Source organism: Erythranthe guttata, chromosome 3 (assembly GCF_056151865.1).
Source record: "Erythranthe guttata isolate IM_541 chromosome 3, IM_541, whole genome shotgun sequence".
In the NCBI taxonomy this organism is placed as follows: Eukaryota; Viridiplantae; Streptophyta; class Magnoliopsida; order Lamiales; family Phrymaceae; genus Erythranthe; species Erythranthe guttata.
The window spans coordinates 6153880-6180051 of NC_142535.1; the positions used below are offsets into that span (position 1 = coordinate 6153880).

Consider the following 26172-nt stretch of genomic DNA (forward strand, 5'->3'; position numbering starts at 1 on the left):
TTGAATCTACAAGGTCCCTATGGATCGATATCCGGAACCACTGTTCTGCAAAATGCGATACCGTATACTTGCGGTAATTTATACGTGAGGAAAACGCGTATCAATTATTTAGTTAATCTTAGCTAGTTTTGCCAACCAAACGGGGCACTTGTATAGTATTTTGTATTGAGATATTTTTTTTTGGGGGGGGGGGGAGGGGGGGGAGGGGGGGAACTTAATTTGAAAACGGCAATTTTTCTTTTGGCAATTTTCCCATAAAAAAATGGGTCATTACAAATAAGCCCATCGATAGGTACTCATTCATAAAGAAATCCAGACAAAAAACTCATTTACCAATAAGTCCACACATGGTCCAGATTTTTGTAAAAGACTAAAATAGCCCATCATACTTTGATATGCTCCAATTTCATCCTTAATTTAATTTAACAAATTTCACAAATTATTCAATTTTGACCCAAAACTTTTTTTTTTCAAAAAAAAAAAAAAATTCCCGCCGGATTCCAGCGTTGACTTTTAATTTTTTTTTCCCGGATTTTTTCGCTGGCTTCCGGCGTTGACTTTTTTTAGTGTTTTTGTAAGGTTATTTTTTTTTTGTTTTGTTTTGTTTTGTTTGTTTTCTTTTACGTCCGCTGCTAAACGTTGACCGTGAATGTACTGTCGTTGACAATACATTTATGTAATTGTTCAAAAACTGTTATAGAAAGAAAAAAAATCGAAAAGTCAATGCCGGAATCCGGCGGTAAAAAAAAAAAGTCGAAAATTGAATTTTTGTGGACAAAATTGATTAAATTGGGGTCACAATTAAGAATTGGGTATAAAAGGTTGGGGCTAATATTGGCATATACATGAATGTTTCATTTATTTATAATAAATATTAAAGGGATGGACTTATTGGTGAAAGAGATATAGCCCTTAAACCTAGAATAATAAAGATGCTTGGTTGGAGACTTATGCACAAAAATCCCTAAAAAAAATTGAAGGGACTTGTACAAAATTGTTAATTTTATGATTTGGATTTAAAGCCACGTAGGGCTATAGCAAATTTCCCAATATTTTGTAGCAAAAAAAAAAGTATATGTTATTGACATTGAAGACAAAATACATATTTTCTAAGTGGAACACAGGGAAGAATAACTTCTTCAACAAGGTAGTGTGGTCGTTGATGGACACAATTTTCTTTGCAAAAAACTACATTTCGGAGTTGCGGAGCTTTTCTACAGAGGTGCTCGGACGAAATCTTCCTCGAGCCAACAGAAGATCAACAACTCGGTGGGAGCCTTGCGGATGTTATCAAAGTTAATTTTGATGCATCTCTTTAATCACCTGAAGATGGTTGTGGTTTAGGTGGGTTAGGTCGTTCCTCCGATGGTCATTGTGTCACGTGGTTCCCTACACGTTGGAACCAATATCTAGACCCTATCTCGGCTGAGGCTATTGCTGCTCTAAAAGCCCTACAGTTTGCCCGCGATCATTATTTTCCTAAAGTCATATTGGAAAGTGATTCCAGTATCGTTGTTGCAGCAGTTGAAGGTGAAATTGGCTCTCGCTAGAGCTACGGGAATATTATCTCTGACATTAAACTCTTACCAAACACATTTGAAGAATTTCAAATTCGCCATGTCTTGCAAGAAGGAAATAGAACAGCTCATGAAATAGCTAAACTATCTTGTAGAGTTTCTTTTATGTCAAGTGTTCTAACTAGGTTCATTACTGATATTGTAATGTCCGAATCGCCTTCTTAATGAAATTGAAGTTTCTTCTCCAAAGAAAAAAAAACACTTTATATCGCAGATGCGAAAAACTTGAATGCATTCTATTGAGTATTTTTTTCTTAAAAAAAGATAAAAAATAAAAATCCAACGAAATTCGAACAACAAAGTGTTAATAAAGGAATTCGAACTAGGTCAAATAACACCCCGCTCTCTTGTTCATACCCGTGATGCAATATAGATGATTATAGGGTAAATAACACTTACTCTCAGTGTTTTAAATTTTGTGCACGTGAACCCTTATACTCTCAAAATAGCAGATGACTCCCTTGTATTGTACTATTAACACGTAACACTCTTGTACTTTCAAAAATTTCTTCTTCCTAATGCGCATGACTATTTACCAAGTGGAATACTATAGAAGAGTTATGTGCTTATATGAAAAGTACAAGGGGGTCATGTGCACAGAATTCAAAATACATGGGGTCATGTGCTTATATTGAAGGGATAATTAGTGAAAATCCCCCACATCATTTACATATATTAGGGTGGATATAACCCCTATTTCAATATTAGTCAAACCCCCCTTAATTATTAAATTCAATTATTCTTTTTAAAACTGCTAGGAATAATATGTAATTTGCCCTTAATGCTATATTATTTCACATTTGCCCTAATGTTATTACGCCATTCAACCGCCTCCACCTTCTTTTCTCTGATTTTTGTCATTCTCTCCATACCCCATTATGTCTCTTTTCTTTCTCTTATGAATAAATCCATGGTGTAGGCAAGAACCACTCCATCGTAGCCTCCACCACCCACCATTGAAAAGCATAGCATGAGCCGATGACTTTAGGAACAGCCTCAAGGACGCGCTCGTAGCGCATCTCCACTCCCTCAACATTGATGTTCAAGCCGCAGATCTGAAGTTCTCGTCCCGCCGCCGCCGCCATCGCTCCGATCTCGATTTAGTTGTAAAAGACGACATAAAAAACTCAAAAATCCCTCCCTACCTCCACCCCTCAACTCCACCGCCGGATATAGAGACTTTGCCGCCGCCGCCTCTGTCTTGTCGTCGCCATCGTTCTGATTTTTTTGATTTTTTTTTTCGTGATGCTTTTGATGTTAGGTATTTTTACAGCAATATAGTTGTTTTTGTTATTTGGCTAGTTTTTATTGCTGTTTTCGTTATCCTGCCATTTATTTTAGTTTTTTTTGATAGTTTTAGTTGTTTTTGACTTTCTTGGTTGATTTTCAAATTTTTGGTAGTTGATTTTGTTTTTTTATTTTTTATCCAATTATATGACCTGCTGGAGAAATAAAAATCGAAAAATATGAATTAAAAAAATTAGTTGATGTATTTTTAGTTGTTTTTAGACATTTTCAGTTGATTTTGATTTTTTATAGTTATTTCAATAATATGTAGTAATTTATCAATTTGGTAAATTAGTTGGAAAAAAAATTCGTTTTGGATTCAAAATAAATGATATGAAAAAAAAAATCAAATCTTTTAATTGATTTTCAGAAAAAATTTCGTCGATTTCGAAAATATTAGAGTTGATTTTGGAGAAACGAAACTAACAAAATGTTGAAAATAATATTATTTTTTAGTTATTAAAAAATATTTATAAAAATTATTTAAACAACTATTTTTTTAACTAAACAAAACGAAAATTTGATAATAAATAAAAGTATGTGCAGCAAATAATAAGAAAGAGTAAATTTGATAATAAATAAAAGTTGGGTTCATCACTAATAAAGAAAAAGTGACTAGATCCATTATTATTAAAAAAAAAAATGCTAGAGGGGGTTTTCACTAATAGTCCCTATATTGAAATTACAAAGGAATTATCTGCATCAAGCAATTATCAGCATAAAACTCAAACCACTGGGGGTTAAATGCTATTGACTCATGATTATATTAAGTTTCTTTTTCTGTAAAAGCAAAAAGGTTTAAAATCCAACAGTGGATTAAGCTAAGATCCCATCCTCTATATATAAAGAAAATAAAATAAGAAGCACATTGAGTTAACACAACTAGTTCATACCGTAAATCAGAAAAAAACAATGCCATGGCTTTCAAGGAGAAGCAACAAGAAAATATATGTGACCACTAACCCATAAATTCAAACTAAGTAGTACATGGCCTAAGTTCTAAACAAAACCCGACAACAGTCGACAAAAAAAAAAAAAAAAATATATATATATATATATATATATATATATATAAACCTAGTCAGGCAGCTGAGCTTGAGAAGGCTCTGAACTTGCCCTGCATCCAAGCTAATCGTCTCTCAGCCTTGAGCGACACGAAGATTTCTCTTGCGGTAGGATTTTCGAACAAATCCAAAGCATAAAAATAAAGACTTTGGTCAGCAATTTGCATGTCGTCCAATATTCGAATGCATTTGCTAATAGCAAAACGCTCCTCATTCCTCGTTATTGCAGCAGCTCTCATTTTGGAGGCAGCAGCTATTTCCAACATAGCATCAACAATAGCATCACCTGTTGCTTTTCTGCTTCTCTTATTACTGTTATTATTATTATTATGTCTACCTGAATTTGTACTCACAAAATTATTTTTATTGCTCCCATCTAACAAATTTGCCTCGTCTCCGGATGCTGAAGAGCCGTCTTCATCTACGAAAGTCCGATTACCAGACATGCTTCACTCTCTTGTTTATTAGCACATATCAAATGATCGATGATTTAGGTTCCAACTGTTTTTTGGGAAAAAGCAAAAATACAATCATTACTTTTGTTGTTTTAAAATATACAATGATGAAATGCAGTTCGAAATAAAGCATTTAGAACACAAGAAATGCAAGTAGCAACTCAAAGAAATGAACATCACATGTATTCAGCTAAAAACAGTTTCCACGCCACTAAGGCCTCGTTTGGTTGCCAAGTAGTATTAGCCAAGATAAGATTAAATAATCTAATGAAATCCAATTGTATTATTGGATCATGGAAGGTCCAATAAAAAAATAAAAAAAAACTCCCTAAAAGGTAAAATTAGCCTTGATAACGTAATATTTACGGGTCGACCGGGGAAGTTATTGGGTATACCAAATATCAAATAAAGTCCAATTATTTAGTTAATCATGGTTAATATCCCCAACCAAACGAGGCCTCTAAATCGATCAAAAGATTAAATAATCTATCCTGTACCACTGATGCATTTCCACATGACTTATGGATGAGAGAAGAGGAAAAATAATACGGAAAACACAACAAATAAAAATAAAGATACTTTTAGACCATTTAAATCCTAGAGGCTATTGGCCAATGAAATATGCGAAGTAAATAGTGAACGAGCATGCAACGGTCCAACATTTGAATCAATTGCAAATCAGTTCAACGTGAAAAATTTCTGATTTTATGGGTAACAAGTACGGAAACCGATTGTAATTAGTGGAAATCACTTGGTTTTTCGACCCATTCTTTTAGTCACCAATTAGCTCAACTACAAAGGCAAGCACAAGTACAACATACTGAAATCGGTTCAGGCTGAATCAAACAAAAAAGTATAACTCAAACTCATCTACAGAAAACTTTAAATCGAGAAGATTAATAAGTGAGCTATAGACTCAGTTCTTGAATTGAAAGTACCATACGTTTGCAGAGAAATAGATCAACATAAAATTCAATGGACATGCCAGTGTAATAAAAACAACTTGATTGACTTAACATATCTTGCAGAAAATAAATAAATTATAATTACATTACATAATAGTGTAACTTCTTGTATTTTCACCAGATCCATAAACACTCGTAGCCTTGATTTGTATTGAAAGATTTGACATGAAAAATATTTAAAAGAATTCCAAATGAGAATTATTTGAAATGACTCCAAATGCAAATAATTTGAACTTAAATTGAGAGGTATCTCACTTTACGAACACCATTTGCACATCTAACAATCTCGATCCATCAACAATCACAAGTTTGAGTGCAGAAAAAAAAAATTCAATCAATTCATAAATCAAATTAGAAACATAAATTTCATGAAAAATCAAAATCTATGTCAAAGAATTACACGAAAAACGAATACATCGAAGACAACGAACTGGAAGGGTCAGATCGAAATCAAAACGCCAGTAATACAATTCCTATAGCATCACAGAACGAAGTTAACTATGAAGAACTAAAAGATCAAAAAACGACATTCACCATTAAAGTTAACCAGAAGATCGAAGGCTATGCCGTTTAAGAGATGTCATTCCCAAATTCACCGACATTCTCTTCGGAAAATAAAGTATTTTATTTTCTTTTACAATTACTTCTCAATCTACTTGTTAGTTCAGACACCTATTAACTTATAAACAGAAATGAGAAAACCAAATAATTTTCGGTAACAAATAAGAAGGGCTCGAAATCATCAGACTGAAAAGAAAAATACATAAATTTCTCAAACAGAAACTGTAATACAGAAAACTTTCAAAAACCCTAGATGAAGAAGTCAAATCAACACAGATCAATAATATAATTTTATCACGTAAAAGAGGTAAGAAAGCAACTCGTACACATTGACAAATGAATCTCGAAATTTACCAATATGATAAAGTGATAGTCTGTCGTTTAAGAGGATTCGCCGTCGCCGCCGACCAACGAAACCAGCGATTCCCGTGGTCCGTCGCCGTCGCCGCTCCAATTACTCCGGTGGTCCGCCGCCGACACTGCGATTTTTTGTCCAATTGCAGAAATCGATTACGCCGAGTTTCGCCACCACTGCTTCGTTCTGAAATCTGATGTTTGAAATGGGGGTGGAGTGGAGAAAATCGAGCGACTGTTTTTTTTATGTTTATTGCGTTCTCTATAAAATCTCCAATCTTTTAACTTTTAAGGCCTCGTTTGTTTAATTTTGTAGGGAGTGATAAAAAAGGGAAAATGCAATTTTATTATTAAAATAATATTTTAATTTTGTTAATTAAGAGATTTTTTTAGATAATTCACATTAATTTAACAAATTTAGCAAAATATTTAATTTAATGAATCAAACATCTTACTAACTAACTAATCAATGGGATATTAATCCAATTTCACATAATTCAGTGTAATGGGATATAGGTAAACAAAAGAGGCCTAACTAGTATATTCTATGTTATATAAAAAAAAAATATTGATATATTATTCTAAAACAGTATCGAGCATTACGGGTGAACAAGTCGGACCCATCAACCCGTTGAACCCGTCAAATCTGGTAAAACCGTCCCGCTTGGACCGGACGAATAGATCAATCAATAGAATTGGGTCATGAAATGGGAAAGATCTGCGGATTTGGATTTAAGACGGGTTCAAGTTTTTTTAATACCCGTAAAATCCTTCCCGCCCCGCCGTACAAAACGACGTCGTTTTATTTATGTTATGTAGTATAATAAATTAATAATGTATTATACATGAAGAAAATATCTCTTACATGTCAAAACTTATATCTATAACGACTATATTGTCTAGTTTTGTCTATAGTTATCTATTTTATTTTAAATACTGTCTTATAAAACATTGAATTTATTTATTCTTTTTAATGAATTTATGGTTATAACGTATTAATTTTGATTTACTCTTGACATTTATCATTGATATTATTCACATTAGTTTCAATATAAGATTTTACATTTGTTCATTCATTTTAATTTCTAAATAATTTCGTGAAAAACTTATAAATTATTAAAAAAAAATGTTTAATTATGACGGGGTTTCAACCCGTGAATGTTGGGTTCTACCAACCATGGACCCGCCGATCATAAACCCGTCGAAAACCCACAAGTTTGGTTCTTTTAAATCACGAACCGTTGGTTGACAGTACGAGGGCGGGTTTTGCTAGAACCCGCGGGTTTATGACCCGCGCACACCCGTACCGAGTATAAACCGAATAGCTAACTGGGTCATGGTTGAGCCGGACCAATTAGGTTGCAATCTAATTTTTTTAATTGTCATATAATTTTAAAATGATTAGTTATATAAATATACATTTAAAAAGAATTTAATTCAACTCATCGATCATCAACAATAAAAATTAAAACATAAAGAGAATAAAATTTAACTTTACATTAAAGCATAAATTTTAGGAATTACAAATACCAAAATAAATGTGAAACATATAAACTATTAAATAAAAAATGTAATTATAAATTGCCAACCAATAAGTAAATTACTAAATTTCATTTTACCATGTATACACGTTTTATATTTATTAGCAATTCTGCCCGTGCGATGCACGAGATTGCAAAAGAGGAAGAAAAATTAAATATATAATAATTAAATTGTATTAAATAAATCCACGTCGGTGTGTATAATAGAGAGAGAGAGAGAGAGAGAGAGAGAGAGAGAGAGAGAGAGAGAGAGTAAAAAAATATACTATCCGAACGGATTAAGACTTTGCTAATGGATTTGCAAATCTGATTTGATATCAAGGCCATTAGAGAAAAAAACTGGAAAATAGAAGATGAAAAAATACTAATAATTAATATTAAAAATTTTACAAATATGCCATTAGGGTTTCTTAGGTTGGACTTTGCTAATGAATTTGCAAATCTGATTTGATATCAAGGTCATTAGAGAGAAAAAAAAAATGGAAAATAGGAGATGAAAAACTACTAATAATTAATATTAAAAAATATTACAAATATGTCATTAAGGTTTCTTAGGTTGCCCTAGCATTTCTTACTTGTAAATATAAGATAAGAATGCAAACAACAAATTTTAATATATTTAGGACTTCTATTTAGAAAGAAAAAACCATTTATCTTATATATAAAAGTAATAAATGATAGGGCAACCTCAAACACGTAATGACATCTTTTTAATTACAATGTAATTTTTTAATTTTTTATATTATTATATTCATATTTGTTTAATATGTTAATTGAGAGATTAAATATCCCTAAGAGGGGTTAAATAATTAGGCTTTTCAAAACTTTTTAATATTTTTTGCAGATTTAAATATCAATTAAATTATTTCTAGAAAAATATATTTTTCTTTGATAATAAAATATTTCAAGTAGTAAATATTTTGCAAATTTTCAAATTAACGTCGAATAAAGTTTTAGCAATAAACAATATATGAGTGCGGAAATTTGAATACGATAAAATAAAGTGCGTAAAGTAAATGACACCAAATTTATAGTGGTTCGGAGAAATTCCCCTACTCCACTCTTCTAGGCCCTCGAACTTTTATTCCACGTGCCTCCAAGGTCCTTGGATCCTCCACACGAAAAAAGATGTGCTTACAAAACTCTAACGACTTTTCGCACCAACGACGTGCTTACAAGATACTCACTCTTTCGCACTTATCAATACGAGCTTACAAGAGACTAACTCTTTCGCACTCAACAAAAACCTCACAACAAAGAAATGCTCTCTAAGAGCTTTACAAAATCCCTCTCAAGATATATAATTAAACAAGTGATAAGCAAGAGGAGAATTTCGAATTTCCTAATAAATAAAAGACTCTCTATAAGCTCTTTCGAAATTGGCTTGGAATCAATGAAGCTTGAATGAATGATCCACTATTTATAGGTGAAGCTTTTCATCACTAGAAATGAAGGAATCAATCTTTAATCTCTTGATTGATTAGATGATGAGTGTGATTGATCTGCAGCTGATTGAGATCAATTAAACACTTGAATATGGTAATCATTTGAATTTTGAAACTCAAAAGGAGTGTTCTTCCTTCAAAAACGATTTTCAGCAAAACATCTTCCAGCCAGCTTCAGCAACTTCCGGAGCAGACTATCTAACTTTCGGACAGCTTATATATTTTTGAATCTTTGATGAAGGATTGATTTAAAATCTTCCAAGTCCGAAAATATGATTCTCAATCAGTTTAAATCAATGAAAAAACATTTAATCAAACAATTCAAATAATTTTGAATATTAAAACATTTTCTAAAGATAGAAAATCTTGAATTTTAAAAAACCTTTTGCCTAAAAAATCTATATTAAACTGAATAAGAAAAATATCTCATGAATATTTTATTTCAAATCTCAGCTGGCCCTTTTTCAAATAAAAAGGATTTTTTCAAAAATAAATTATCATTTTATAAATGGCTAATTTTCGAAATAAAGACCAAATAAACTGGGCTTATTATTGGATCCAAGAAAGAAGAATTTGGACCAAGACTAGGAAGCCGTATGGAGGATCGTTCGGATCTCGTTCTCGGGATAGTTCAAGGACACTAGGCCTCTTATGGATTCTGTCACTGAAGAAAGACTATTAGATCAAATCATCACATTCGAAAGTAACCTTTCGGCTAACAGTTAATAATAATAAATAAACAAAACTCACGAGCCACCTCTTGAACTATTACAAAGAGAGCACATTTTTTTCTATTACAGTTGTTATTGTAATGAGTTTAAATAATTAGTTTTTTTTTCGATTTTGAAATGCTACCCCGTGCACTGCTCATGGAGAAATATTAGTATATAAATATTCCAAATCCTAATATAATCATCCCCTCAACCCCCCTTCTATCTCCCTCCGTTTCATGAGATGCTAGACTTGGTGAAATACATCAAGTAATTTTACACCACATACATAAATAACCACTCAATAAGCACAAATATATTGAAATATATGAGTGAGCATTTTTTTACATGTAGATCATTGTTGCAAAATTATACATGTATTTTATAAACACCTAATTAGAAACACCTCCAACACCTCAACTAAATATAAGGCACCAGTGTTCATCTTATAGTCCGACAAATTTCGTACACAATACGTATAGCTCATTATATAACAAATTTATACCTTGTCGACCAAAACACCTTGTTATATAAAAAGAAAATAGTAAAAATAATAAAACACCTGTGTTGTTAACTAGTAATCGGATTAATTATTAAAGATCACGGTTCTACACACTAAAACTTTTGTATGTCATGTTTTATATATGAGAATTTAAAAGGTTCAATTTTTTCTGCATGTTGTACAATAAGTTGTTTTCATTCTCCGAATATTGTGCCTTTGCTGGAAAAAAAATATATATATTCCCATGCCACCCGAACCAATTTAAGATAAAAATTATTAAATGGTAGAAAACTTTCATCTAACCAATGTCCATTCTCGCCTACAGACACGCAACGTAACGGTAACTTGTGTTGGTATATATATATATATATATATATATAGAGTAAAAAGCAGTTTACCCCCTAAACAAATGGCCGTTTTGCACTTTGCCCCCCGAACAAAAAAAATTTGCACGTTCTTACCTAAACTTCGGTTTTTGTTGTACGGTGCCTCAAAATTGGAATTTTCCGGCCATTTTGACCGGAATCTTACGCACGTGCTTTTCACGTGAGTTTTAAAGGGGCAAAAGAGTCTATTCACTTACATTCTTCATAAATTAAAAAAAAAAAAAAAAAAAACCCAAGAAAAAAAAAAAGAAAGAAAAATAAGGGCTGCTGATCCGCCACAAATCGGCCATTTTGTAACCGGCTTCTTCTTCATCTAGATAAACCACGGTGGCGAACAGGCGATGCCCTGGAAACTGGCGTATGTGTTTTCGCCGGCATCGGGCTCGGACTCAGGGGCGGAGGTCTTCTGAGAAGATCTGCTTTCCTTTTTGTCTTCTTTGTTCGGAGCGTATGGATCGTACCCAATCGCGCTCTGCCATATGCCATGGGTCTGTAGGGCGGCGCTGCTGTGTACACGGTTGTTCGCTGGCATGCGAACCCTCCCCGCGGTGGCCGGCATGTTGGAGAACTAGTAAATAGGCTGCCTATGTAAATTGGAAAATTACGAAACCTAGGGTTCTTGATTGGGGATTTAGGTGAGCCGGAATTACAACAGTAATTGCGGTAATTCGAAAGCGAATTTACCCATAAAAATGTATTAGACGAATTCCATCTTCGAGTTGGTGGTACCATCACCTTTGGATCTTCGATTTGTTGGAAGAGGTAATGACATCTCCCCACAAGCTGAAACCCACACACGCATTTTCTTCTTCTCTCTTCTTTGTGCAAAATTCTCCACCCATCAATTTCTTTTTAATTTCACATGTTTTAGAGTCTCAGTTTGAAGATTTTCCGAGTTTCCGAGGAGCATGTTCTGTCTCCAATTGCAGATTTTCCCACCGTCTTCTTCTTCTTTTTTTTTTTTTTTTTTTTTTTTTTAATTTATGAAGAATATAAGTGAATAGACTCTTTTGCCCCTTTAAAACTCACGTGAAAAGCACGTGCGTAAGATTCCGGTCAAAATGACCGGAAAATTCCAATTTTGAGGCACCGTGCAACAAAAACCGAAGTTTAGGTAAGAACGTGCAAATTTTTTTTGTTTGGGGGGCAAAGTGCAAAACGACCATTTGTTTAGGGGGTAAACTTCTTTTTACTCATATATATATATATATATATATATATATATATATATATATATATATATATATATATATATATATATATATATATATATATATATATATATGTGATATGTGATAATTTGACAAAACTCCCCCATTACACAAGTCTCATTACAATAAGCCCAATTTTATTTTACATTTTTAAGATAAATTCAAAACAACTTTTATTAATTAATAACACTTAATTATCACCAATGTACCCTTAACTAAGAAATAATGTATATTTAAATTATAATTAAAAGATATATAATAAATTTTACATATATTATATACGTATCTCTCTCTTTCAAGTTGCACACACACACAACACAGGCGAACACACACACTGCCATTATATTTCTCAAATTTCTCCATTATTGTGGGGTTGAAAAAACAGAGATTCAAATACACAATTGATAAAATAGAGAGAGATTCAAATACACAATTAATAGAATAGAGAGATTCAAATACACAATTCAAAAGCACACGTTTCTCCATTGTTGTGGCGTCAAAAAACATAGATTAAAACCAGAGGGGCAGGAGCATGCGGGACTATTCAGGAAACGCCATTAGTACATAAATCAATCTTCTCACAAACAAATGGAATTCTACATGTATCGATAGGCCAAACAAACTCATGTTTTTGTGCAACCCCTGAGAAGCTACTAATGATAAGTCCCCATTTATCAAGAAGTCAAAATTGTAATTACAAAGTGGTTTTCATTAATTACATGATGGATTTTCGAGATGGAATTCGTTAATTATACAATGGTTTTCGTTAATTACAGAGTGGTTTTCATTAATTATAAAGTAGTTTTTGTTAATTGATAAGTTTTTAGTGAATTTTTGTAATGAAATTTGTTAACTACACAGTGATTTTCGTTAATTACAGAGTGGTTTTCCTTAATTACAGAGTGGATTACGTTAATATTAATGTGGATTATGCTTATTTTATAGTAATTTTTACTTTAATTGCATAGTGGTTTTCGATGTGCATGTAGTGGATTTCAATTTTATTGTTAAATATAAACATTTAAAAAAGTGAAATTAAAAAAAAATCAATTATTTGTTTTAAATTGATATAAAAAAAAAAACTATTTAATAAATAAAAAAGATAAGAAAACTTAAACCGAAATAGCGTGACAGGGAGATAATTGGGGGATTTTGTGGGGAGAAAATAGGGGGATTTGCATATCTACCAAAAAAATAGTGGATTTTTTAAAATAATATAATATGGTAAATTTTTAGTAATATTAAATAGGGGCATTTTGGATAATTCCACACATTTGGATTTATGACAAATATCAATTACAAAAAATGGATTTATCAAGAAGTCAAAATTGGATGAGGGGTGTTTGTCATATAGCCCCATATATATATATAACAATCTGCGTAAACGAAAAATACTTACTTGTTTGTCGAAAAGAGGAATTGTGAAAACCACAAAGAACGATCGAGGTTTGCCAAAGCAATTCCCTTAAGACAATATTTTCGGGCTGTCAACGGTGCACAGTCTCTTCCCGGTAGTCTCCCAAGGTACAACGATCGGTTGTCGAATATTTGCACGAATATTCGACCCACGGCGAACTTGAACAACGAACAGAACTTTGACGAAGATAAAGGAAAATTTGAAGAACTAACTCTCAATTGCCGATTAAATTCAGTACAGAATTGGCCAGATTCTGCCTTTATTTATAGGCGGTAGAGATCCATTCATGAAGGGTTGCAATGGTTGAAGAAGAAGCAGAAGGTTGTGTCTGTTCTTTTTACGAGTTCAAAAAACGTAGGAAAATTAATTGGTCATGGACCAATTAATTAAATATTTGGTTTGGGCCAAATATTTTATTATTTAGATTTTGGGTCAATTATTTGACTAATTACTAAATGTCCCCAAAAGTAATATTTCTGGACATCTAAACCCAAACTAGTCCTATCACTCGATCACATCGAGCGCACATGTTTTGAACTTTAACCATCTACTCAAGACAAATTTCATTCACTTTATTTCATGATTACGATCAAGTAAATAAATGAAATTAATCTTTACATAATTTAATTAATATTACTAAATATTAATTATTGGAAATCATGAAAATTCCGACAATCCCCCACATGAATAAAATTGTTCTTCCAATCTTATCGCATAAGATCTATTTGTCAAAATTCCTTAGTGAATAGTATAGCATCGGGATAGGTGAAATATTTCATCTTGAACCTTCCCTAGTTAAAGCTTATCGGATTTACTTAGCCAATCGGTGAATTATTTCATCTTGAACCGTCGGCTGTTTGTGTAAACCAAGACAATAAACTTAACACCAAACTAAACGAACTTGTTCAAGTTCTCGGTTGTGTTCGTTTTGGCCCTGAACATCCTCGGGTTCTGCGAGTCCTTTAGAGAATTCCAGCCTTTAAGATTTCTCAACGAGCCGACCCAGCTCACACTAACATAGGTGACCACATCTATAAAGAGTATCCTACTATACCCCACTTGTAATTTACAAGATATAGACGTCATTAAAAGCAATAGCTTAACCTTTTTGAACGTCGTAGGTTGCACTTATTGCATCATAGGAATAAGATGAAGTTAAACTCCTAAGTGCTCCATTCATTTAAGTTACACATAACTGGTTGTCCTATTGAACTTGGTCCGTGGGATCTCCAGTCGCCAAATTAGGTTTCCGTATAAGGTAACTTAGTTATTTAGGCTTTAAACTTATTCCCATCGACGCATATTTAACTCTCTCGCTAGATAAACCTTTATTAAATGGATCCGCTAGGTCATTTTTGGATTTCTCAAAATCAATGGAAATTTATTCCATTAGAGAGTAAATGTATCGCATTATATTTCTACGACGAATAGGTCGAGATTTACTATAGTAAAGTATGAGAGCAATTGATAATTGATTGCCGAATATTATATTGCCTCACTATATCCTTTAAGGATATTACAAAAATACCCCCACATTTTGAGATATTTATAGTTCAATTTTATATATTTTAACTCAAACGGAATGTTATTATTTTTCTTGTGTTAAAACTCGATAAAGAGCTTCCCCCACAAGTCTCCCAATAAATTTGAATTTTGATCATGTTGATTGAAACACATGTCGATGTGCATACTCTAATAGTTAGAGCTCTTGAAGTTAAAAGCCTTTTTCACAAATTTTGCCTCAACGCAAATTTCTCATTTATTGATCATATTTTTCCAAATAAAAACCCGTTTTATTTAAACAAATATTTGCAACACAATAATATTACTGTTATAGAATAAATAATCTAGTTATACTTATATATAGTATATATATATATATATATATATATATATATATATATATATATATATATATATATATATATATATATATATATATATATACGCATAAAGAAATCAAGCAAAACACAATTTTGCAAAAGTAAATTGCTGTAAGAAGTGTAAGAAAATGTTTGCCGAAGAAGAGTGAGTTTATTCATTAATAGATGGGTCCTTTTATAGGCAAAGTATTACAAGCTTTGTCATCATTAATAAAATAATCAATTCACAAGCAAATGACACGTAGCTAGTATAAATTTGGTCTCCAAGTTCCTAAACTTAGTTCATAAGTAATATTATAATACTCCCCATTGGACTAAGTACATTGTTATCGTGCCAACTGCAAATTAGATAAGTAAAGTGTATGTATGCCTCGTTAAAAACCTCAAGCCGGAAAACCTAGTGGGACAAAACCGGTCATAAGGAAAAAAATAGTGCATAACTCAATCCAAGCCGTGTGCATATGCTGCCTCGTTAAAAACCTTTGCTGGAAAACCCAATGGGATAAAACCAGACAAAAGGGAAAAAGAGTGCACCGCACTATTGCTCCCCCTGAAATGAGCATTGTAGCTTCCAAAATGGGACATCAATCTTGCTTCACATTGGCTCTTCTCATTCCAATTGCGTATACCAACTTCTCAAATATAGAAGTCGGTAAGGATTTTGTAAATAAATCAGCAAGATTGTCGCATGAGCGAACTTGTCAAACATTGATCTCTCCATTCTTCTGCAGCTCATGTGTGTGGAAGAACTTTGGTGATATATGTTTGGTCCTATCACCTTTTATGTATCCGCCCCTTGTTTGCGCTATACACGCAGCATTGTCTTCGTAAATGACGTTGGGCGTGTCTGTAACTGGATGTAATTGGCAGGAGTTTCGTATATGGGAAATAACGGATCGTAGCCAAACACATTCTCTGCCTGCCTCATAAAGAGCTATTATTTCAGAATGATTTGAGGAGGTGGCTACCAATGTCTGTTTGGTAGATCGCCAAGATATACCTGCACCATTATAACAAAACAAATATCCAGTTTGTGAGCGAGCTTTGTGGGGATCAGATCTATATCCCGCATCGGCATAACCAACTAACCCTTGGTTAGTTGCATTCTTTGAATAAAATAATCCCAAATCTGCAGTACCACGGAGATATCTAAAAATATGTTTAACACCATTCCAGTGTCTCCAGGTAGGCTCAGAACTGTATCGCGCAAGCACATTTACCGCAAAAGTGATATCAGGTCGAGTGCATTGTGCTAAATACATTAACGCTCCGATAGCATTTAGATACGGCACTTCTGGGCCAAGTATCTCTTCATTAAATTCTTTAGGTCGGAACGGATCCATTAGAGGATCTAAATTGCGCACAACCATAGGGGTGCTCAATGAATTAGAATTTTCCATATTAAACTTTTTGAGCACTCGTTTAGTATATGCAGATTGGTGTATAAGTATGCCGTTATTTTTATGCTCAAGCTCAATACCAAGACAGAGTTTGGTTTTTCCAAGGTCCTTGACCTCAAATTCTTTCTTTAAATATTCAGCAGCATTGGCCAATTCTTCACGAGTGCCAATGAGGTTCATGTCGTCTACATAAACCGCAATAATAGCAAATCCGGTTTCTGATCTTTTAATAAAAACGCATGGGCAAATAGGATCATTTTTATAACCTTCCCTGATAAGGTATTCACTCAATCTATGATACCACATGCGACCGGATTGCTTTAGACCATACAATGATCTCTGTAATTTGATTGAGTGCAGCTCACGAGGAGCGCCAGAGTTTGGCATTTTAAATCCATCGGGAATTTTCATATAAATATCAGAATCTAGTGAACCATATAGATAGGCCGTTACAACGTCCATTAGACGCAGATCCAGCCCCTCTTGGACGACCATATTGATAAGAAAACGAAAAGTGATCGTATCCATCACTGGTGAATACGTCTCATCATAATCAATCCCAGGCCGCTGGGAGAAACCTTGAGCTACAAGGCGGGCTTTATATCTTACAATTTCATTGTTCTCGTTCCTCTTACGGACAAATACCCATTTATACCCAACGGGCTTTACATTATCCGGAGTTTGAACGATTTGCCCGAATACTTTTCGTTTTTCTAGGGAAGCTAATTCAGATTTAATTGCTTCCTCCCATTTAGGCCAATCATTTCTTTGACGGCATTCCATTATGGAACGCGGTTCACAATCATAATCATCATACATTATTTCTTGTGCAACCGAGAATGCAAAAATATTATCGATGATTATCTCATTTCTATCCCATATTTCATTGCAATAACTTATGGAATTCTCGGTATTCCCAGGATTTGATATCGCTTTTTCGATATCAGGCTCAACAGATTCATCTGGAGCATTCTCACTAGGAACCACTTGGTTCGAGGGTTCATTGATTTTCCCCTTTCTTTTTCTAGGAACAATGTCCTTTGATCCAATAGGTCTACCCCGTTTATGTCGTGGGGGATCATCATTCATTTTCGCATGTTCTTCAGGAACAACGATCCTAGCTGGCACATTCACAGCTGGAATATAAGACTTCGTGACTTTACTGGCATCATTAAATGCGTCAGGAAGTCTATTAGCAATATTTTGTAAATGAATGATTCTATGGATCTCATTTTCACATTCAGAGGTACGGGGGTCGAGATGAGATAAATGTTGCTCACACCATATGAGATTCTCGATCGGTTTTTGTTTATCATTATCACGGATATTCTGAATATCCTTACCAATCGGTATAAATAATGTCTCATCAAAATGACAATCCGCAAATCTAGCGGTAAATAAATCACCCGTCATTGGTTCCAAGAACCTAATAATCGACGGTGAATCAAACCCAACATATATGCCAAGTCGGCGTTGGGGACCCATTTTAGTCCTCTGAGGAGGAGGAATTGGCACTTGCACAGCGCAACCAAATGTGCGAAGGTGCCAAATATCGGGCTCAAAGCCCAATGCCAATTGCATTGGGGAACGCATATGATAAGCAGTGGGGCGTAATTTAATCAGCGCTGATGCATGCAATACTGCATGGCCCCATGCTGCACTAGTGAGTTTAGATCTCATCAGCAAAGTACGAGCAATTATTTGGACGCGTTTAATCAGAGATTCCACCAGTCCATTTTGAGTATGAACGTATGCTACTGGGTGCTCGACATTTATTCCCAGTGCTGCACAATACTCATCAAAAGTTTTTGATGTAAATTCTCCGGCATTATCCATCCTTATATTTTTGATGGGATAATCAGGGAAATGTGCTCGGAGTTTAATAATTTGTGCTAGCAAACGTGCAAATGCAACATTTCGTGTAGATAATAAGCATACGTGGGACCATCTACAAGATGCGTCCACCAAAACCATAAAATATCTAAATGGCCCACTTGCAGGGTGTATTGGTCCACAAATATCACCATGAATACGTTGTAAAAACGATGGTGATTCATAACCGACCTTTTCAATGGAAGGTTTTATAATGAGCTTTCCTTGTGAACATGATTCACAGAAATATTCATTACACATCAAGATTTTTGTATCTTTTAATGGATGTCCTTTAGTATGTTGTGCAATCCTACGCATCATAGTCGTTCCTGGGTGACCCAGTCGATCATGCCATAACCCGTGTATATCGGGATTAACAAGTTTCCATGGCATAGTGGCGTAGGATTCGAAAGCTCGAATTTGGACACAATACAGTCCAGAAGCTGTCGCTTCGAACTTCTCATGAACAATTCTTTTGTCCATGGCATATGATGTGACGCATAGACACTCCACGGTATTTTCAACCAGTGTCTCTAAATGATACCCATTGCGTCTCACATCTTTAAAACTCAATAGATTCTTATTCGATTTACCGGATATCAATGCATTTTCAATATGCACAGTGGTACCATTAGGCAACACAATTGTTGCGTTCCCGGAGCCATCTATTATTTCCGCGGAACCTGCTATGGTTTTAACTTGTGCCTTGCACAAAGTCACACTCGAGAAATATATTTTATTATTGAATATTGAGTGTGTAGTTGCACTATCGAGTAGGCAATAGTCATATTTGTCCATGTTTTTCATGTACGTGTATCAAAATCAGCTCGACCTCGGGTATTTATCCTCCAAGGGAGATATGTACATGTGGGTTTATTCAAAACAACTCAATCTTGGGAATCACACCTTCCAAGAGAGATTTATATACAGTGGGTACAAAATAACCCAAAACACTCGAATTTGGACTTGTGATTAATAGCCTCTAAGTTGGCTCTTGACGGGTTTTACCTCGTCTAGCGACTCTACGAGCTTCAGGCTCGGAGATATTTCCAAATATTTGGCCTTTAAATCGGCCTTTGACGGATATTCTCACGTCTTGACTCAACGAATTTCAAGCTCGGAGTTATATTATGATTTAGCCTCTAAATCGGCTTTCTTGTCTCAACGAGTTTAAATTCGGAGTTATATTAAGACCTCAATACGGTCTATGTTAAGCTCTACGGGTACTATGCCCGGAGTTAAAACGATAGCCTATAAGTCGGTTTTAAACGGAGATTATTATTTCTCCAACTCCACGAGCATCAGGCTCGGAGTTAATCTCATAGTCTCTAAATTGACCTTCAACTGAGATTATTATATCTTTTACTCGATGAGCATCATGCTCGGAGTGAATATCTTAGCCTCTAAGTCGGCCCACAGATCTGTTAAACTTAGCACGTGCTTATAGCACTGCTTGGGATCCACAAGCTTGCAAATATAAACTTCAGCAGCAATTCAGATAGTATATAAACTATATGTATATACATATACACGAATCCATCATATCCTTTGAGAAATGATAGCGTATAAAATACCGAAGTATTCGCTAATCATTCTCGTTTGTCTTTTCGACAATAGATTGAGGATCTGGATTTTCGTAAAATAAAATAGAAAGAAGAATACGAAAATAGCAAATTCCTATCGAACAAAATCTCGTGCTGATAACGTGTTATAGAATAAATAATCTAGTTATACTTATATATAGTATATATATATATATATATATACGCATAAAGAAATCAAGCAAAACACAATTTTGCAAAAGTAAATTGCTGTAAGAAGTGTAAGAAAATGTTTGCCGAAGAAGAGTGAGTTTATTCATTAATAGATGGGTCCTTTTATAGGCAAAGTATTACAAGCTTTGTCATCATTAATAAAATAATCAATTCACAAGCAAATGACACGTAGCTAGTATAAACTTGGTCTCCAAGTTCCTAAACTTAGTTCATAAGTAATATTATAATAATTACCAACTTTTTTATTTTTTTATTTTTTATTTTATTTCACAAATAAACCAGAAAGTTTGAAAGGCATAGTGATCACATGAGTTTTTAAATAATTTATGCACAAAATTATTTAAACGACAATTAAGACGAAATTCTCATCTTGTAAAACTTTGTACTGTTAAAGCTATTAAAATGAAAGCTTTACACGTAGATATACTCAAACATATTTTCTTGATCACATTTTTCAAGAACAAATTATCATTTATGCAAATGTGAATATTGATTAACAAAAATATATATGTAAACAATTTTATACAGACTTGTATAACAAACACCAAATTAAGCAAATGCAATATACTGATTTAAAACTTTTTTAAAACATTTGTATTATAAACTTAGATACCATAGATACTTAAAAATATAATACAATCTTACTGATCATAATACAACATAAAATTAATCAAAAATAAACAAAAATTTTAGGGTATTTATATTTATAAAAAGGGTATTTTCGGGTTAAACAAAAATAAAAGGATGTGGGTCAAATTTTAGTTTGAACTAAGGATTTAGTTAAGATATTTTATTTGAGTTTGTCATCTACTTCAAATTAAGTTTGTGTTGAGGGGCTCCTAACATATTACCCCTAAATATAATTGGTTTAAAGAAAGTTAAAATACAATAAATTATATTTGACTTATAATATCAAATGTCCAACAGAGACTAATACATACGAAATTAATTAGTTTATGGAGGTGAATGAAGGAACAAATGCAAGTCATTAACTGTTGGCCGGCAGATTTATGTAAATGTACGTAAATTTAAGGGGAAATTTGCTAGACATTTCTTATTTTGGACTTATATAAATAAAGGTTCATTCTATTAGATGAATATATGTATAAGTCCTTTAATCAATAAGATTCATATAAATAAAATAAAATTATTAGTATGTAGACATAAATACTCTCAATTAATATTTATATGAAAATAATTATTTATTTAAATAAGGGATCAAATCTCACATATCACTCTATTTATCATTTCTCTCTCCTCTCTCCTCTTCTATCTCTCTCCCTCTCTCTCTCTCTTTCTCTCTCTCACGGATACACACACACACACATATAGGGATGGCAGCGGAGCGGGTACCCTCGAAAAAGTGCAATACCAGAACCATTACCATTTAATATATCTCAAACCATGACCGTACCAAACCCTTTTAAAAAGTTGATGAAAATACCACAACCATTACCACGAATATCCGGGTATCCACGGGTACCCATTTACCATTTAAATTACGGTAATAAAAAATAACTTTAGATCCGATAACGTTTAAGTAACTCACAGAAAAGAGGAAGAAAAAAAGAAAAGAAAAAAAAGTAAATTATACAAATATACCCTCCCTAAATTATTTAATACTATATTTAAAATTTTGCCATTTCTTTATTCATATTGTTGAAATAATATATATATATATATATATATATATATATATATATATATATATATATATATATTAAATGGTCGGGTACCCATGACCGCAAAGGTAAAACCAGAACCATACCAAAACCATGACGGTTTTCTTTTCTTTTACCAAAACCATTACCAAACCCTAATGGTTTCGGTAACGGGTTTTAAACGGAGCGGATACCCGCGGATAGCTAGCGGTTCGGGTTTTTTTGCCATCCCTACACACATAGACCTGGCCACGGTTCGGTTCGGTTCCAGTTCCGGTTCCAAACCGCCGGTTCCGGTTCCGATTTTGGAGGAACCGGAACCGAACCGAAAAAATCCGGTTCCTTGCGGTTCGGTTCCTAACCGGTTCCGGTTCGGTTCCCGGTTAGAACCGTAGAACCGTTCTGTTTTCAATAATATTTTGTTTTATTTTATATATATATATATATATATATATATATATATATATATATATATATATATATATATATATATATATATATATATATATATATATATATATAACTTAAAAAAAACTTAAAAAAAAAAACTTTTAAAAATAGTTTTTTTGAAAGTGTTTATATTTAAAAATAATAATTTTCTTTTAAATACGTAATTTATTTTTCTTAATACTTAAATATATATATATATATATATATATATATATAGAGAGAGAGAGAGAGAGAGAGAGAGAGAGAGAGAAAGAGATACATACAAAGAGAAGTATATATATATATATATATATATATATATATATATATATATATATATATATATATATATATATATATATATATAAATATATATATAGAGAGAGAGATATTATATATATAGATATAAATATATATACACAGACATACATATATATAGAGAGAGAAAACTAATTTTTTTTTTTTTTTAAAAAACCGGTTCAAACGGTTAGAACCGCGGTTCTAACCGTCGGTTCCCGGTTCCAAAAATGAGGAACCGGAACCGAACCGGTTTTTTCGGTTCCGGTTCCGGTTCCGGTCAAACCGGTTCCGGTTCGGTTCTAAAACCGTTGACCCCGGTTCGGTTCCGGTTCCGGTTCTAACCGAACCGGTGGTCAGGTCTACACACACACATATCTTTCTCTCTCCACACATATCTTTCTCTCTCCTTCCTTGTATTTATGTATACTTGAATTATAATTTTTGTTTGCATTTCCTAATTGTTTTTGTTTTAATAAACAAAACAAAGTTATTTAAAACGACAATATACGTTTGCAATAGTAAATAAAAAATTGCAAATTATAATTTGAAATAGAAAAAAATAAGTTATAACAATATTATAGAATGCGCAACATTAATCTAAAAAGTGCCAATCGGAAATTGTAGTGATAAGTTTGCTAATAGGATAATATCTTCATAAGAAATTAAATTATGCTGCAAATAATAAACTAAATTTCAAAGAGCAAAATAAATATAAAATCATTAAACAATAATTTTTGTCACTCTCATTCTCGAGGAACTTCTTCATGTCAGCGGCGTCAACTGAAAATTGTCGTCTTTCTTGTTTTACCCAGGCATGTATGTGTTGAAACACTTCCACGATCATAAATGTTTATCATACACAAGGAATATGATAATATGTCACTATAATGTTTTTATGTTTTATGTTTAGAACTTCCATCATGCTTCCTCATCAACATGTATGTGCAAGAGCTAGGTAAACATACAATATAATGTACAATCTTGAACCTACAAAAAATAAAGAGTAAAAAGCAGTTTACCCCCTAAACAAATGCCCGTTTTGCACTTTGCCCCCCAAACAAAAAAAATTTGCACGTTCTTACCTAAACTCCGGTTTTTGTTGCACGGTGCCTCAAAATTGGAATTTTCAGGCCATTTTGACCGGATTCTTACACACGTGCTTTTCACGTGAGTTTTAAAGGGGCAAAATAGTCTATTCACTTACCTTCTTCATAAAAAAAAAAAAGAAGAAGAAGAAGAATGTGGGAAAATCTGCAATTGGCTGGGAATGAGAATGGGTTCCTCTTAGTTTTCTTCCCGGAGGACCACCACCAAAATCAAGAACAAGAAATCACCACCACCGCCGCCGCCACCACCACCAACAAAAAACCCAACAATTTCAATATTTTCCCAAATTCATCACCAATCAGGCGCAACAATTCGAACCACCATCTCCTAAACAACGCCCAATCCACAAGCTCCATCTGCTTGCTCCTCCTCTTCACCACCGCCGCCGCCTCTTTACAAGGAATGGGCAATTTATACAAAAGAGGAAGCAGAGCAATGAGGAAACCGAGAAGCTTGAACTGTTCCTCAGGCTGTTCCACCACCAATGGCCGCCCCTTCCGCCGCTCTACAAGCCGCCCGTTTTTGTCAAGCCACTTCCTCCACCTATCCCCGTTTACACACCCACCCCTAACCAACCCGTTTACAAGCCGCCCGTTTCTAAACCCCCAATTTACAAGCCGCCCATTTCTAAGCCGCCGGTTTATAAGCCCCCCGTTAAGCCGCTCGTTTCTAAGCCACCGGTTTACAAGAAACCATACAAAATATCTGTGGTTTATCTAGATGAAGAAGAAGCCGGTTCCGAAATGGCCGATTTGAGTGTAAAAATGGCGGATCGGCAGCCCTTCTTTCTCTTTCTTTTTTCTTTTTGTTTTTTGTTTTTTGTTTTTTTTTTTTTTGTTTTTTATTTATTTATGAAGAATGTAAGTGAATAGACTCTTTTGCCCCTTTAAAACTCACGTGAAAAGCACGTGTGGATGATTCCGGTCAAAATGGCCTGAAAATTCGAATTTTGAGGCACCGTGCAACAAAAACCGAAGTTTAGGTAAGAACGTGCAAATTTTTTTTGTTTGGGGGGCAAAGTGCAAAACAGGCATTTGTTTAGGGGGTAAACTGCTTTTTACTCAAAAATAAATTACAAACTTCAAACACAATTTACTAATTGTAGATATAACAAAAGTAGCAAAAAAAGAATTGTGATTGCAAACAACAAATATTAATAGCAAAAATTAATTGCAGGTGAAAACAATAGTTCATCTTATAAATATAGGTATGAACTGCAAATAGGTTATAAAAACTTCAATTAAGACCAAACATGATCTGCAAACAACTAATAACATCTTCAATTATAATACAGAAATGCAAAGAGCAAACTGCAATTAGACATGTACAACCAATTGTAAAACAACTAGATGTATTCCCTGTAATTTTCACACCAAATTAACCACAACAACATGCAAACTCAAATCATACTAAAAAATTAAGTGCAAACAAAGAATAGCAAAGCTCAAATCATACTAAAAAAATTTCGTTTGATGTCCAGGAAAATAAAAGGGTGTTTTTTAATAAGTATTGAAGAAATCGAATAATCAAATAGGAGTATTGCTTACCGAGACTAAATCGTGTTTGAGCCATTGTAGGAATAACAAACAACATACGATGTCTTCACACAACAAACGATCTCCAAATAGCAAAAAAAAAAAAAAAAGTTGGTTCCACAATGTAAACAACAAACGGAAATTTTTAAATTGCCATATGTTCGAGGACCCTACCTATGGTAGAGGCGATTCAATATTTTTTTAGGGTTTGGTGTTGATGAAATCGATGTTTGGGAGCGGTGGAATTGATGAAATTGATTTTTGGGAGCGGTGGAATTTGAGATTTGAGTATACGTCACATTTGGGAATGGGTAGGTCAAATGTAGGGAGAAATATATGGGATATTATTTTGGATATTTTTATTTCCATATATTATTAGGGATGTTTTGGACATATTAAAAAAAAAATTATAAAAAATTGAGTTTTATTAGTTGGACTTATACACATAATTTTTTTTATATGAGGACTTATAACAAATTGCCTATAAACTCAATTGAGCTTAAATATAAAGGGGCGGCTAAAACTAATACCAAATTTTTTTCACTTCAATACCACTAAGTTTAATACAATATTTTATAAAAGTTCTTACATTTTTTTCTTAGATTAATACCGCAAATAAATATTTTTATTAGCAAAGTACTAAAATACCTTCATCAAACAAAATATATACAAACAAATTTTGTTTTTCCTCATTTCAATACCAAAGAATAAAAAAAAAAAATTCTCTTCTTCTCT

At 33.4% G+C, this 26172-nt stretch overlaps 1 protein-coding gene and 1 long non-coding RNA gene across 2 annotated transcripts; one reads left to right on the plus strand and one right to left on the minus strand.

Annotated features, from left to right (window-relative positions):
* The first annotated feature begins 1038 nt into the window (after positions 1–1038).
* Positions 1039–6470, plus strand: LOC105966645 (uncharacterized). Its single transcript, XR_016030265.1, has 2 exons — positions 1039–2223; positions 3572–6470. It is a non-coding gene; the product is annotated as an uncharacterized LOC105966645 (long non-coding RNA).
* Positions 3662–6405, minus strand: LOC105966649 (uncharacterized). Its single transcript, XM_088815448.1, has 2 exons — positions 6264–6405; positions 3662–4429 (listed from the first exon to the last, which is right to left on the minus strand). The coding sequence occupies exon 2, from the start codon at positions 4372–4374 to the stop codon at positions 3946–3948; it is 429 nt and encodes a 142-aa protein (XP_088671574.1). The 5' UTR covers positions 4375–4429; positions 6264–6405; the 3' UTR covers positions 3662–3945.
* Positions 6471–26172: the final 19702 nt, after the last annotated feature.